The sequence below is a fragment of the Hyperolius riggenbachi genome, chromosome 7, assembly GCF_040937935.1.
Source record: "Hyperolius riggenbachi isolate aHypRig1 chromosome 7, aHypRig1.pri, whole genome shotgun sequence".
Taxonomy (NCBI): domain Eukaryota; kingdom Metazoa; phylum Chordata; class Amphibia; order Anura; family Hyperoliidae; genus Hyperolius; species Hyperolius riggenbachi.
In genome coordinates, this window is record NC_090652.1 from 242,570,089 (window position 1) to 242,586,827 (window position 16,739).

The following is a 16,739-nucleotide window of genomic DNA, read 5'->3' on the forward strand; positions in this document are numbered from 1 at the left end:
ACCAAGGAAGGGTGACAGAACACTTTAGAGAACAGGTGTCGAACTCCAGGCCTGGAGGGCCAGATCCATGCCAGCAGGGATGCTCTCAAATTTGAATTCGGATGAAATTCGAATAGGATTATTCGAATTTCATCCTCCTAATTACATCAGCTGTGCGGGTGGCTGAGGGGGGGTTAATCTTACCCATCAGGCATCTTCTTCGCTCGTCCCTCGGCACCTCCCACACTGCGTTCCAACCTGGCGTCACGTGACTATACACTTCCTCCTTCAACCCGGAAGGAGGAAGTGTATGTAATCACGTGACACCGGATTGGAACGCAGCGTGGGAGGCGCCGAGGGACGAGCGAAGAAGACGCCTGATAGGTAAGATTAACCCCCCCTCGGCCACCCGCACAGCTCAATTAATTTGAGCTGTGTCAAAAATGTGGGAGGACCTCGGCCCTCGAAGGACCGGTTTGACATCCCTGCTTTAGAGCACGTGGGGCTATTTTAGAAGCTCACTTTTTAGACGGGCATCAACACATTTCCATCAGGTCAGTCTCTCCGGCTGGAAGAGGACTGTCCTCTTCTTCAATCAGATCTGTGAAATCGCCGTCTCCTGCAAGGGCCACACCAACAGCAGCTGGTGCTGAAGTCCCACCTCCTTGGAAGCATGAGGTCTTGGTTTCCTCTACAACCTCACAGATCAGGACTGACTGTAGCTAGTTTATAGTACCAGCTTTCTCTGCACACACTGGGGGTGACATGGCAGTATCTTAACATGGGGCTAAAATCAATAGTAAACATATTGCATTATTGGTTATTGGGTTAAGACATTTAAACACAGTTTATTACATTTATACTTTAAACAGTTAATTGTACAGCAAAGTCCCCAGTATCTGGCACCATATCTTCTGATGCCAGATACATATGCTTGCCGGTTGCTTGAGCTGCCTCCTGAAAAAGCATAGACCTCCTCCCCTAAATACTCATGGAGCCTCCAGCTACATCTTGTAGACTTCCTGCAGCTCCTAGCAGCTCGGTAAGTATTTAAATGTCCCCACAGCAACCCTAAAAAGGCCCCTGTTATCCCCTCAGGCATTTCCTGGATGGGTATTCTTAAAGACCTTCCCAGCCTTCAAATCCCATAAGGGCTCTAATTTCTGGGTTTGCCAGTATAGTTATTGGCAACCTTGCATGTTTTTAGCAGTCCAAGCTAGGTTCAAGATAACATCAGCTTTTACTTTTTGGCACCACACTTGGGGCCATATTCTATTGCTGAACTCGCCAGCGCTAAGCACTGGTGAGTTCTTAACTTAGGCGATGGGGGCATCGCCTAATCTAATTAAACTTTAGACCCCCCCCCCAGGCGGAAAAGAACTCGCTTGGGCTATATAATCGCCCAGCGAGTTCTTAACACCGAATCCAATTACCCTTATCATGTCTCTGGGAAGCGATGCTTCCCGGCAGACATGAGCGTTAGCTTAGACCTGCAAAAAGCAGGTCTAAACTAGCTAACGCACGTCGTCGCCGCAGCACCTGGGGGTCTCCTTTAATAAGGAGACCCCCAGAGCTCCCCGTCGGGTTGCCGCACAGTTTAGAAGCCCCCGCGCAGCTCTGCACCGGCACCCCTGCTGGCATACATACCGCCGCAGATCACCCGCCGCCTCTCGCCGCAAAATCCGTCGCGTAATTACAGTGTATGTAACACTGTAATTACTGTCGGCATAGAAGGAGCCCGGGCAAAGCATCTTTGAATCTGCAGCCTGGGCTCCCTATTGGTCCGCTGTCTAAACCAATAAAATGGCTCAGACAGCGGACCAATGGGGAGCCCAGGCTGCAGATTCAAAGATGCTTTGCCTGGACTCCTTCTATGCGGACAGTAATTACAGTGTTAGACACACTGTAATTACGCGACGGATTTTGCGGCGAGAGGCGGCGGGTGATCTGCGGCGGTATGTATGCCAGCAGGGGTGCCGGTGCAGAGCTGCGCGGGGGCTTCTAAACTGTGCGGCGACCCGACGGGGAGCTCTGGGGGTCTCCTTATTAAAGGAGACCCCCAGATGCAGCGGCGGAAGATGGCGGCGGGCGAGTGCACATGTGTGGGGAGTGAGGCCGTGGTGCTGATGGACAGCACCACAGCGTAAACCTCACTCCCCATCGCCCGGTAAAAGGGAGCATCGCTCAGGCTTTCGCCTGAGTAATGCTCCCTAACAATCGGCCATCGCGCGAAGGATATGAGCAATAGGATTTGCCGGTAATTCTCGCGCGATGGCAAGGTGATAAGTAGCTCGCATCTGCAAGCTACTTATCACCTTGAATAGGATATGGCCCTTAAAGTTTTAAGTCAGATTTTCATCAGTAAAACCATATTGACTTAGCAAAAATGTTAAGTGAGGTTTTTCATCTTCTGTATCTGGACTGTGGCTTCGTCTGGACTGCTGCCACACAGATACTGAAGTTGAAGCAGGGACATTTAGTCATCTGCCCAAAATCATGTGTATTTTTTTAAAATCATTATTAAGTCCAGTGTTTCCTGTATTTATTTAAACACAGGTTCTATTTGTAGGTAGGTGCTTGCATCTACATTCTGATTGCATTTCTATGTCTACCTTTTCAGCATTCTTCATTGTGGGCTGATATAACCCAGGTCAGTTTTGTACACCCAAGCTACTTGATAGTGGCTGACTTTTTTCTACAAGGTCACTCATGATTTATAAAAAAAAGTACAATTATCTCTCAACCAGAGGTGCCTTTGTAGATCCATCCCACTCCATCCATGAAAAAACAATGGTTTTCACAGAGACTTATTATATCCGCTTGAAAACAGCTAGTCTTCAATTTTCGGTACAACTTATATCACCTCACCAGTCCAGCCATGGCTGTGTAGAAATTGGTCCACTGAGTACCGTAATTGTAGATTTTAGTCTACTATTACATTAAAGCAGAAAACCCTTTTGAAATGTATGGATATAAAACAAATTAATGTTATAAAAGTTGATTTAAAAACTGCAGTTCTTAGTCTCTGCATGTGGGGCAGCCAATAGGAATTATATAGAACCTGTTCTGAACATTCAAGTTTACCTTGGTGGTATTAAAGTTTTGTCACTGCTTCTAATAGAGCTCTGTCATGTGATAATGCCAACTTGTGATAGCCTATTCCACTGACTTTTGAGGAATTATCTGCAGCCTAGCTTTCTCTGTGCACTTACGCTTGCTGCTTCTGCTCATCCTGTCACCATTCAAAGCACACATTGGAATAGGATACTTGTGCAACCGAAACTGAGGTTTTCAGTTTTCACCTCTCTATGTTCTTTCAGTGGTGACAGGGTGACTTGTGTGTGAGCAGAAGTAACAAGCTTGAGGGTGCAGAGAAGTTAGGCTGCTGAAAATGTATCGTCAGCTAACAGTGTAGGCAATCATCAGTTGACATTTTGACACGACAAAACGCCATTAGAACCAGAAATTAAATGCTTTTTTACCTTCAAACGTTAATATTTAATTGCTGTGAGGTGGGCTTATTCATTTTGGCAGCCCTATGTGTGACGACTGAATCTTTGCAGAGTTTAGGTATACTTTAACAAGGCATATTCAATTATTTTGTTAACAATATGTGAATGTTTTCCCCCCACATTCTACCTGTGAAACATGTATTTTAATGTAACTGCTATAGGTCTATGGAGCAGGGAAAACAGCAGCGGTTGCTACAGTAGTTGCTGCTGTTGACCTGGCCAGAGTGAGAGAGCCTTCTCCAAGCTCCGCTGAAGTGACTGCTAAAAGGACAGCAGTGTCTGCCGTGCACATGCAGCCTGTCCAAGAGCAGGTAGACAACTACGCCAAGCTGTAGTAGCACCTAGAGCAAAAATCAGGGACAGGCTGGAGACATTTGACTGTGGGACAAATTATATAAATGACATACTTTTTTGCCATTTTTACAATGGCTCAGACATATAAACAAAACCTGAGTCACATATTACCATAACACATTTCAGTTGACAAGGCTTTTCGAGCTATCAATGAAAGCTCTAGTTATGGTTGGACTGAGCCTTTAATTTTAAACATGGGCTAATTTGTAAACACTGGATCAAAGAAAAGTTAGGCTTTTTCAGGTCTCTAGTGTAAGTTAAGGGTATGAGTTATTTTAGTATACATTTTATTATTTACTATGATTGGTTATGAGGGTAATATGAAAGTTTACACATAAATATTTAATTCTTGCCACTTGTGGCCAGCAGGTGGCAAATCTCAAGCAAGAACAGGCTATTGTGTTGTTTCTCTGAGGCAGACCTGAGAAGCATGTACATCAGGTTACCCACAGAAAGACAAAGCATTCACCTCATATAAGTAAAAGTGAGATGGTCCAGTGAGATGCTTGTTTAGTAGTACACAGGGTGCCTGGAAGCATTTCAGCAGTACTAGACTTTTTCAAAGGCTAGCAAGTTTTGTAAATTGTAGATCAATGATGTGCTTAGGTTAGGGCTAGGTAAGGGTTAATGTGAGGGTCAGATCAGAAGCAGGATCCTTGTAAGACTGGTTTAGGATGAATGATCAGGGTAGAGCAGGATTCATCATTCTGGATAGATTTAATTAAGTTATAACTATAGGTTATAATTAGTCATCAGTAGTGATGGTCATTTTTAGGAGAACTTATGGAGAATCATGTGATACGTTGGTCAGGTGATAGATATGTAAGTCTCTGATTTGCTAGACATGATCATGTGCTAAAGGAGAATGTGATATCAGCAAATCAGAGCTTTGCAAATCTATCAGCTGATCAAACAAATCACATGATTTTCCATGAGTTCTTCTAGACATGACCATCACTTGTCATTAGTTTAAGGATTTATGGTCAGGGCAATGCAATTGGTGTGTTTCAGTGTGTTTCAGGTAGAAACGGGCCCGGGTTAATAGTAAGCACTAAGTTTTAGGCTAGCTTTTCAGAGAAGGGGTTAAAGGGAAGGTTCAAGCAAAATAAAAAATAGTTTCACTTACCTGGGGCTTCTACCAGCCCCAGGCAGCCATCCTGTGCCCTCATAGTCACTCACTGCTGCTTCAGTCCCCTGCTGGCAGCTTGCCGACCTCGGAGGTCGGCGGACCGCATTGCGTACATTTTTACACATTCCCGCTAGTGCAGGAACATTAACACATACATTTTTACGCGTTACTGGTTCAATGCATACATTTTTACGCATTGAACCAGTAATGCGTAAAAATGTATGTGTTAAATTCCTGCACTAGCGGGAATGCGTAAAAATGTACGCAATGCGGTCCGCCGACCTCCGAGGTCGGCAAGCTGCCAGCGGGGGACTGGTGCAGCAGTGAGTGACTACGAGGGCACAGGATGGCTGCCTGGGGCTGGTAGAAGCCCCAGGTAAGTAAAACTCATTTTTTTATTTTGCTTGGACATTCTCTTTAAGGCAAAGATTGGTGTGATTCAGTGTGTTTCAGGTAGCAATGGGTTAAGAATAGTAGGCACTAAGTTTTAGCTTAATGTAAGGATAGAGCACTCAATCTCTAAATGTATAATAGGATCACAAACTAAGTTCCGCTTATAAAGGAGTACTGATGTCTGGCTGGTTTTGGTTTCTATAGAAACAGTTCTGTTTTTTGTCTTTGGTCCATTTTCAACAAATCAGCCCTATATCATTTAATTATACAACAAAAAAATGGTTTACTCTTTTTGGTTTAGAACTTGCTCACAATTATTCAATTCACATTTGCCTTCGAGGCTCTACTACCCAGTCCAGCTTGTCCCTAATTCTCCAGCATAAATATAACAAGAGCTTGCTATACGCTTTTTATACCATCATTGCACCATCATCCTCATCACTTTAACCTACATTTTCATTCCCACCCACATCATCCATTCTCATTCTATTTGCGCTCATCATTCTCCCTAGACTTTATTTTACTATAAGCAAACCCTTTATTCTATAAATGCCAGGTAAGAAAAGAAGCTGAAACAACTACTGTAAGCACAGTAGTTGTATCCGGTGAAAAGAGCCGACAAGAGACAGTTACGAGAACAGTAGAAGGAGTCGCAGCAGCCAAGCATGAGCAAATACATGCAGTGCAAGAACAGGTGAATTTTACTGCGTGATCATAACACAGTCATAATCCAACACTATGGTCTAGACCAGGAGTGCCAAACCATCTTGGAGTTTGGATCCCTCTTGTGTTTCTTTGCTGCAAGATGTCAATGATCAGTTATCCATATTTCCTGAAAGCTCATAGTTACTAGAAGAGTGTCAATCAGATAAAACAATAAAGGGACTGAAAATACATATCATAGAAACTTCTTGGATCCCACATCTGCAGGTTGTCCACCTCTGGTCTACACCATAGAAGCTAACATACACATTTTGTAATTGATCTAATTCATAGGTTAAGAATGTTTACTAACTAAATTTGTACAAGAACATACAAAGCTTTTTTTCAAGGCAATGCCTTTAATAGCTGTTTTCTCCCAAGCTATAGAAACCTAAGTTTCTTCTTCAGGCATAATACACTACTGGGTCACAACCCTAAAGCTTGGAGAAAACTATAGTTCATAAAGGTATTTCCTAAAACAGCTTTTGTCAATTTGACATATGGTATAATTTGATTTTCTCCAAGACTAACACTGGAACTAAAACTGTGACCAGTAGCACTGGCTTTACAGAGGCTAACATGGAATATCTCCATTACTGGTCAAGTTCCTGCAAAATAGGAAGTTAAGAAAGTGGATGGTTTCCTGTGATTAGCCTCTGACATTGGCCACACTTATTTGAGCCATTTTTTCATAACGTTTTAGAATATAGTGTGTTTTTTTTATCAAGTAACCTGTATGGAGATAAAATTGGTTGCCAACATGTACATTCAATGGTCAAACAGATGAGTTATGATTGTGAAAGACAAATGGCGGTGGCTACAGTTCTGGCTGCTGTGGAGCAAGCAAGAAGCCGGACTACTCTCCAAGAAGCTGGTTTACCAGCCATATCTGATGTGCCTGTGGAGGTAGATGAGGTACAAGCCCTATGACCCCATCCGGAGCATGAATATCGTCACCAATGGGAAACTCTTTCATCATTTGCGCACTTCTTTTATTATTGGGCACCTCTTGCATCATTAGAGCATCTATTTCACTACTGGGCACTTCTTCCATCACTGAGCACCTCTTTCTTTCACTACCGTGCCTTCTTATTATTTATAACCTTTTTTTGTTTTTGTTTGGTCACTTGTGATCATATGCACAGCAGCCACCTGTATGTTAAATATGAAGTGCCATATAACAGCAGAGATCTGAACTAATCAGATATTATATGAGCTGTCTTTGAACTTTTCTTTTCATATTTGTGTTTTATATATGTATTCCCATGTTATTTACAGTTTGTGATTAGAGGCATAACATATGCAGAGCATACTTGAAATATATGAAAATATATACGAAAATATGAAAATGCTAAATAGTAAACATTTAGCCTGAGCTCAAGAAACATAAGGATGGTTTAAATAAAACAGAATGACCAATCAAATTGTAGAGAAGGATCCAAAAAGCAAAAACTTCTGAAAGGACCACTATCATGAAAAAAATTAAAAAATGTAAAATATGTTTAAGCACGTGCATTTCTTCCAGAGTGAAATGCACCTTAATTTTTTTTCTATGCCACTATCACTTAAATTAAGTATGTAAAATCTGACAAACCTGACTAGCTTTGCATTAGCCCATCTCAAGCTGGGGGATTCTCAGTATTTCCTGTATTTGTTTTTAAATCACTCCCTGAAAAGCATCTATACAGAAAATGTCAGCCTACCTACCCATTGCATACTATTTTGGAAGTTGAACTTAGCAACTGTACTTCAGTAAGTGCATTTTAAAATAATCAAAACCCTGGACATTCCAGATCAGGAGATGGACTAGTCCAAAATAGTCAGATTTTTTTACTATCTACAGTGACATAGGAAAAAAGTAATTTATAGTGCATTTTCCACTGGGACAAATTCACTTATTTTAAATTTTACAATTTTTGATAGTAGTCCTTTTAAAACACAAAAGTATTAGCATATAAATTGATAAGACAGGAGGCGCCCAATTCGAAAATTTGTATAGGTTATATCAGAGGTTGTATCGACTGACACGTGCTCTTAATAATTGAAACCTTTGACTCGTAATAAAATAGAATATAGAAAATAGAACGCGTTTCTCGGCGTGAAGCCGCTTCCTCAGGTCAAATGAGTGCCGGCTCCGAAACGAGCTGTGTATAGAGGCCCTCCTATACACAGCTCGTTTCGGAGCCGGCACTCATTTGACCTGAGGAAGCGGCTTCACGCCGAGAAACGCGTTGTCACAGTGCTGTTCGCATATAATAAATGAAAAGATATTCTATTTTATTACGAGTCAAAGGTTTCAATTATTAAGAGCACGTGTCAGTCGATACAAGCTCTGATATAACCTATACAAATTTTCGAATTGGGCACCTCCTGTCTTATCAATTTATATACTGTACCCTACCTAGTAGGGTTTTTCGTTCCCGCCTGTAGAGCGGGCCGAATATTTTTTCATTTGGAGTTGCGACCGATACCTAGCAAGAAAAGGCCGAGTGGGGACGGTATTTCCCCATCTGCGCTAATGAGTGGTTGCCTCTTTGGAGCAACCCAGACTTGTGAGTATATTTTCACCAGAATTATCTCACCCTAAACCCAATAAGACGATATCACACCAGATCGGGCTCCAGGTGGTCGGGTGCATTTTTGTTTGTGTCTCACCAAAGTATTAGCATGTCTTTTACACATTCAAAACAAATTAGATTTAATTGTGACTATCGCAAAGGTGATGCAAAAATGTAACCTAAACCATTCCGTTAATTCCACCTTTCATACAGCTAGTCTCAAAACACGCCAGGAACCTGCTTTATGGGTTTTTTTCTTTTTATGACAGCAAGGTTGCTTAAAAAGTGTACTGATGGCAGTACATATGAGCACCAGGAACCATTTTCCATAAAATAGTAGGAAGCTAGATATTTGTCCTTCAGCAATAGGTAGAACTGTATTTACTGGACAAGTAGCCTAGGGTACACTAATGGCAAAGACCACTTTACACCAGCACAGCATCAAACAAACTTGAGTCCAGCTTTATACAGCATTCATTTAGGATAAGGCTTCGTTCTGTGTTGCCTTACTACCCTTTCTATGTACGCATTTTAAACAATTAGTCTGTAGAAAACGGTTGAGTTTGTTTTTGCTGCCTCTACTTCTTGGTACAGGAAAACAGAAAGCCGTTGTTGCTGCACCCTTGCCCATCCAGCTGATTACACATCAGCCTCAGCACTGCAGCAAAGACTAGCTTATAGTCAAATGGGCGAGCAGGTTCCTGGCCATCACTGGAGAACCCATACCTCCACTTGCAAGTAAATGTGCAGAGATGGAACATAATTTCCTGCATTAAAGTTTTACCCTATTTTTCAATGAGAGAGGCCAAGCTTTACACACTACAGAACACTTTTAGCTATGTGTTCTGCAAGATGTACAGTTACAGTAACTTTCACCTTGTACACCCCCCTGGACCTCATTACAGATGTTTGGTTGCTCCTGACTAATGCTGGGTACACACAATGCTTTTTTGGGGGGGAGGGGGTCGATTTTCCATCTGATCGATTTCTAAATTTGATTTTCCGATCGATTTCCAATTCGTTTCTGCTATCTTTTCTTATCTATTTCCATTCACTTCTATGAGAAATCGATCAGGAAAACTATGGAAAATAAGATCAGACATGTCGGAAATTATCTATCGAACCATCTATCTAACACAAAATGTTATGGTGTGTACCTAGCATTAAGGGGCTATGATATTAAAAATGTATAAAAAATAAAAAACTAAAGTTTCATGTGCTGCCCACATGCACAAGTCTTAAACTCAGCCCTGGAAATAGGATATCGGGATTTACACTACTGACTGTTTCAATGTTTGTTCCAAACATTTTGTATTTCTTTCAACCTTTTTTACATGGAGTTATACATGAATTATGTCAATGTCATCTTTAGATCGGAGGTGGCAAAAGAGTGGGTGCTGTGGCTACAGTCGTGGCTGCAGTTGACCAAGCTCGTGTCAGGCAACCTGGATACACAGAAGAAGGTTATGCTGAAGGAGCAACACAGCAGTATAAAGAGTACAGAGAGCATATTTCTGCTAGGAAAACTGTTGAATTCTCACCTGAGCGGCAAGTGGTTACTAAACCCATAAAAGTGCCAGAGGTTCACGTCCCAACTGTACCGAAAGTTCTCCCAGTTGAGCATGTTCCATCTCCTGTACCTCAGGTTAGGCCCTGACCACAATCATTCTATCTTAATTACTTTCTTTTCCATGTGATTTCAAAGTCAGTAAAACTGTATTGATCAATGTAGATAAAAAGAGCACCTGAACCGCCAACTGTGCCAGTTGTCCAAGTGGAACAAACTGTATCACATACACCTATTCCTCATTTCACCGTCACTAAAGTTACAGTACCTAAATCTGAACATACACATGAGGTAAGAGCTGAGTAGCCTAGATGTCATCCAAGGCACTCTCACCAAAAATACCAAGACTACATTGACTAAACTAGTGGTTTTGTGACCTAACTCTTTCCATCATAATCTTATTACAAATATCTGTTTGATATATACACAGCTTTAAATGTTACAAAAAAAAAACCCTTAAGTCTGATTTAGAACATGGTCTTGTTAGACTGAAAGCAAACTTATTATAAAAGAAATGCAGAAATGCCGATGCCTGACCCTCTGTAAATATTAGTTATGTGGCTGGAATGCCGATACCCTGCCTTCAACGCTAGGTCATCCCTCTGGAACAGTTTTCAGATTAGATATTTTGACTTTTCAAAGACTTTACTTATACAAATAATTAAGAATTAGATTTTTTTCTACATGATTTCCACATTTATGTAAAATCATGTAGAAGGTAAAAGTAACACCAGCGATGTAAACATTTATGGCATTATTATGTGCCACTTCCGCTTGTTTTTTTGTTTTATGCCGAAAATGAAGTAATGCATGTTAATGTGATCTCTACCAAGCAAAGGTTTAGAAGTCACATGTTACCATGCATGGTTTTTGCTTCCTTTTAACCATATAAGATTTTGGTGCAATTTCACCGAAATAGGATAAATTCCATCAAAGAAAATCATTATCTGTATTAAGAAAGTGTTAAAGCTTGGTAAACACACTGGATCAAACTTGGCTGAAGAGGATTTTTGGGTGCCCATTGGCTAAGAATCTAGTGTGTATACAAGTGTCCCTTCAGGTCACTAAGGGCTGGTTCAAAAGGTCATCTGAACGAGCAGCAGTGGTGTCTTGTTTAGACACTGTCAATTGTTTTTCTGCTGGCAAGTAGAAAAGCATTTGGCAACCTACAGTGGCACTTCCCATTTTTCGATCACTGCGTCATGTTTTGACCCCCACAGGGGGACACTGAAGCACAGAGCATAGCTGATCCTGGACACTAAAAGTAGCATCCAGGACGAAACATGCGGAAATGGCAAATGCCGACAAATGATCAGGCACAACAGAACTTTAGGAGACAGCAATGGCTGAGTGCATTGTTCCTCTGCTTACCCGAGCCACCAGAAGCTGCTTCGTCTTGTGCCATACTCCTTGCATCTCTAAAAAGACAGCACTCATCACTCAGGTATACCATAGTCCCCATCAGTTTCATCTGAAGGATCAAGTTTGACCTTGATGGCAACACTAATGGCGTGTATGTATGCGCCTCAAGGGATAAAATGATTAACAGATCAAAATCCCCAATAGACCTTCATGTCAACAATATGTGCAATAGGAAATCTCTAGGAAGAGAAGTCTTCACATCTGCAAATCTGTCCAATCACTCACATGTGCGTGTAGATTGATCATTTCCAGAAATGTGTTATAAATGGATATTTGTAATATTTTACTTGATGGTCACCACATAAGCAAATTGAAATCATTAAAATATTCCCTTTTTATATTAATATAATAATACATATAGGTTTTTTTTAATGTTTGCAGTTTTTTTTACTACCTACTAAAAGAACTATTCATTAACTTAATATTTATTTTAAAGCAGAATTGAAGGGAACTAAGAAAGCAACAAAGTCATGATCATTATTATGTTCAAAGTGCTTCAAACGTTTTTCAAAGATATTGTCTACAGAAGTGTTTGGAATCTTGCTTAGTGCATCTTTAGTCCAGCCATGACTGACCCCTTTTTTTAGCCCTGCGTTGTTTTGGTCATCTGTGTAATTCCTATGCATCTCAGTATTCCAATATCCTCCCCTACTCTGTTGCATAAAATTGGCTGAGAAAGTAGCTGTCCAACACTTCTATTGACAGTACGGTGTCTTTTTAAATGTTAATTGGAATCATTTTCTTTACAGTGACTTTGCTTTATGCTTTTTAAATTGATCTTTGTTCTGCTTTAATATAATCTTTTTTTTTAAAGTTGCAGTACATAATTAATACATAAATAAAGACTTAAAAAAAACATTTTTCTTGCAATCTGCACATAACCCTCAGCTTTGTGTCGTTGGCTCCCTTGTTTTTTCTGTGTCTGTTTGTTTTGTGTTTATGTCTTAAGTCCTTAGTGCTTTCTTTCTTTTGTTGAATTTAAAGATACATCGGTGGTTTTCATTGGTATTCTCTATCCAACAGTTTAAAAAAAAAAAATCTAAATATTTAGGCTTAAAGAGAACCTGTACTTAAAATAAAAAGTCAAAATAAGCATACACAGGTCATACTTACCTCACGTGTAGTCTGCTCATCAATCTCTTTCTCCTCTTCTGCGTCCTGTTTGTCCACTGTGACCAATGGAATTCTCTGTCCTCCCTTTTGAAAATGGCCGTTACCCCATAACAGCTTCCTGGTCAGCACACTGTTAAACTGTTATATCCCCCACTTGAGCCATAGGGAAACATGGACATTAGCTTGCACATTCAGTTATAACTGACAGCAGCTGATATATTACTGACAGCAACTGGTATATTTCAGTTCTGACAAACTCTTGTCAGAACTGGAAGGGACCACTGTAAGAAGAAAATGGTGAGCTTCTGAGAGGAATGGATGGCAAGGTAAGTATGTAATATTCATTTGCAGCTACATCATGTGTTTATTTTAAATAATTTTACTCAGTTCAGGTTCCCTTTAAACAACGGATTTAGTCAAAAATACAGTGCAAAGAACAGTAATGTCCATCAGTATAATCCCATCACAAAAATTCTAGCAGTTGAAAGGCACAGACCTTCAACTTCAGTTAACATTCTGTTCGACACCTCTTCGCATTCCAGTCATATAAGTGAATAGTGAAATGGACTCTATCTAAACTTGAATTGAAGGCATAAGTCCATGTACACTACTGAGTGCAAAATAAATTACTTTAATGGCAGTGATTGAGTACCCCTGTTGGCTACATATCACTGCTTTTTGTACTGTGTTATTAAGGAACCAGACTAGGAAAAAAATAATATATATATATATATATATATATATATATATATATATATATATATATATATATATATATGAGAAATTTTATTGCTGCCCTGTGTTTTTCCCCTGTGTTAAAAACAGTGACAAAAACAGTAAAAAAAATTATATATATATAGATATGTATATATATTTTTTAGGGAGAATGAGAAAGTGTTACACTCCCCAATAAAATGTATTGCTGTCCTTCATGTCTTCAGTTTTCATATTATACTTCCCAAAGACAGGCGCTGCGGCAAAATATTTGCAGTAATAATGTTGTGATTTTCCACATGTTATGTTCTGCTGCGTTTGGATTTCACTCCACAGCATTGAGTGGCTTGTGAATGTCATACAAATGTGATGCATTTGCATACTGTGTTTGTGTGGCATTTGCACTTTTCATTTACATAGACCCTAAGGCCCCTTTTACACTTAATCAGTTGGTATGCGTTAGTGTGTGTTAGTACGCGTTAGTACGCGTTGGTACGCGTTTTTTCCATAGCAGTGCATTAGGAAGAAGATTTCAGTTAAAACGCGTTACGTGTGAAAGGTGCCATAGGAAAACATGGGACTTACTTTGAAAATCAGAATTCTTTCCGTTTTAACTGAGAGCAACTGATTAAGTGTAAAAGGACCCTAAAGGCCCATACATACGTCGGATTTCCGCGAACGACGGGTCGTATGAACGTCCCGTCGTTCCGTCATTCGCCCGCTAAATCGGGCGTGTGTACAGACTATCGTTCGTTTGATAAGCGTGAGTTTGAGCAATCCACCTGGCGGATCGCTCAAACTCACTCTTATCAAACGAACGATAGTCTGTACACACGCCCGATTTAGCGGGCGAACGACAGAACGACGGGACGTTCAAACGACCCGTCGTTCGCGGAAATCCGACGTGTGTATGGGCCTTAAGTCACCAAAGATTGTATATTGCTTGTTATATTTTGATGACATTTACTGAAATAAGGTGTTCTCATGATAAGCATTTTATTAGAAATGGAAAACCATAAAGTATGACGTGTGCCCATAGAATAGTTTTAAAAAAATCTAACCGAATGATAATCTACTTAAGCTAGGACACTTTTGATTATTTGTTGAATGATTGATCATTCAAACATTGATTTGAAATGTCTATTCTTTATATCAGTCACGTATGGTGTGGAAGCAGCAGGACATTGACATCCATGTGCAATGGCACAAAACTGCTTGATATCAAGTGGTACAAAACAATAAACTATAAATAGTCTTGATCAGTTTTCAATCAGAGAAATAGTCACCATAAACTCTGTAGTGTAAGTGATGAATAATGCAAGCCCAGTTTAACAAGAAGGAGAAAACCTTACTGGTTGTTAAAGGATCACTATGCAAAAAAAATTGTAAAATGTAAAATACATACATATAAGAAATGCATTTTTTTCAGACTAAAATGCACTATAAATTACCTTTATCCTATGGTGCAGTCACTTATAGTAGGCGGTGAAATTCTAACAGGTATTCTAAGTTTTGTATGAGTTCATCTGCTCATTGGGGATTCTCAAGTTTAGTTTTTTTTTTTTTGTATTTCAAAGGCAGTATTCCAATTCAACTGTAAATGATTAGGCAGGCTGGCCAACATCTTAGTATAGATCCTTTCGAAGGATTGATTTTGTAAAGAATATAGGAGATACTGAAAATCCCCCATGCCAAGATGGACTCGTCCAAAACCTGTCAGATTTTTACAGTTTACTGTAAGTAACAGCAACATAGAATTAACATTAATTTATACTGAATTTTACTCTAGGAGAAATGTACTTCTTATAAGTATGTGTACACATGTATTTTAAATTTGCAATTTTTTCATGATAGTGGTCCTTTAAAGTGTAACTGTCGGGCATAGAATAAAAAAATCAATTCTTTCTTTTTATCTGGTAAACAAGTAATGAGGATGCTAACCAGGCAATGCAAACGTTAAAATCTCTATTACTTTTCTTGTTAATGAATGATCATTCCCCAGTTTACCTGACTCTTACTTGGTACGTTGCCGCACAAAGGAAGTTTCAGGGCATGCTGGGTTGTCTCTTTTTGCTTCTTTATTTCCCCTCAGACTTAACTAATGTACAGAAGCAAAAAAGGCCAACCCAGCATGCCCTGCAACTTCCTTTTTGCGGCAAGGTACCAAATAAGAGTAAGGTAAACTGGGGAATGATCATTTATAAACAAGAAAAGTAATAGAGATTTTAACTTTTGGATTGCCTGATTAGCATCCTTATTACTTGTCTACCAGATAAAAATAAAGAATTGATTTTTGATTTAATGTCCGACAGTTACACTTTAAGGGAACATTAGGAATTATTCTACTGTCCAATGCTTCATAATGAGACTATCGTTTTTTTTTCTTTTTACTCCTGTCTGTGTTCCTGTTAAAGATATTCCCCCTCACTTCCTGTCCCAGAAAAAACAGAAAGTTAGATTAAATTGTCACAAATGAAGGGGAATTTCCACCCTTGGCAGCTGTCAAAGGATCAAGTGTCCCCTTTGGAAATCTAATACCCCACATGTGTTTCACTGACAGCTGTAGAATTCTGGAATATACATCACTTTCTGTCCCAATGCCAACTGCCCCGAGGATAGGAAGTATATTGGACAACAACACAGACAGCAATAAAGATCTTACACAATAACTCATTTCATTTTCATCCTAAACTTAAGAAAAAAATGTTTCTCTTCTTTATGTCATCTTACAATCTTGAGAGGTCGTTTGGAGTCTTAATTAATTAAGGTTACAAAATAAAAAAGAGACAAATGGAAGAGAGAACCTAATAGAAATCTTTCTTGGATAAGGATCTTCCTTCAAAATTTCAGTTAACCACCACCAGGAAAAGCACATGAAATAATAAAAGAGTGCATCTTTAAAATATGCTGCTTTGCGGCTGAATAGTAACATATTTCCTTTTGGGCGGATCAGGTGTCAATATCAGGATCTGCTTTAGCTTCTCTGGAAGAAAAATTAACTTCGGTGACAGCTTCACAGAAGATCATCAAATCAGTGAAAGCTCCACATTTCAAACCGTCAGAAGCACGAGCAACACCAGAGATCTCTCAACCCTACCCTTTGGCAGAGCCACTCGATGCTTACAAAACTCGCTTTGATGTTGAAATGAAAAGAGATATAGGTGTGACCGTTACGGGCGGTTTAACACGCGACGAAAGGTTTCAGTACCAGTATGAGGTTGGTTATCAAGAGACTCTTTTGCATCTTCTTTAATTCTTCCCAGCCATAACAACAAATTATAACAAAATGCGCCTCC

The 16,739-nt window shown here is 39.9% G+C and overlaps 1 protein-coding gene across 1 annotated transcript in view; it reads left to right on the plus strand.

Annotated features, from left to right (window-relative positions):
• TTN (titin) overlaps positions 1 to 16,739 on the plus strand; it is a 365,525-nt gene that overhangs the window by 37,632 nt on the left and 311,154 nt on the right. Inside the window, exons 8-12 of the mRNA XM_068247374.1 lie at positions 3,653 to 3,802; positions 5,924 to 6,061; positions 10,000 to 10,272; positions 10,360 to 10,485; positions 16,397 to 16,660. Coding sequence (XP_068103475.1) covers positions 3,653 to 3,802; positions 5,924 to 6,061; positions 10,000 to 10,272; positions 10,360 to 10,485; positions 16,397 to 16,660 — 951 coding nt within the window. The remainder of the gene's footprint in view (positions 1 to 3,652; positions 3,803 to 5,923; positions 6,062 to 9,999; positions 10,273 to 10,359; positions 10,486 to 16,396; positions 16,661 to 16,739) is intronic.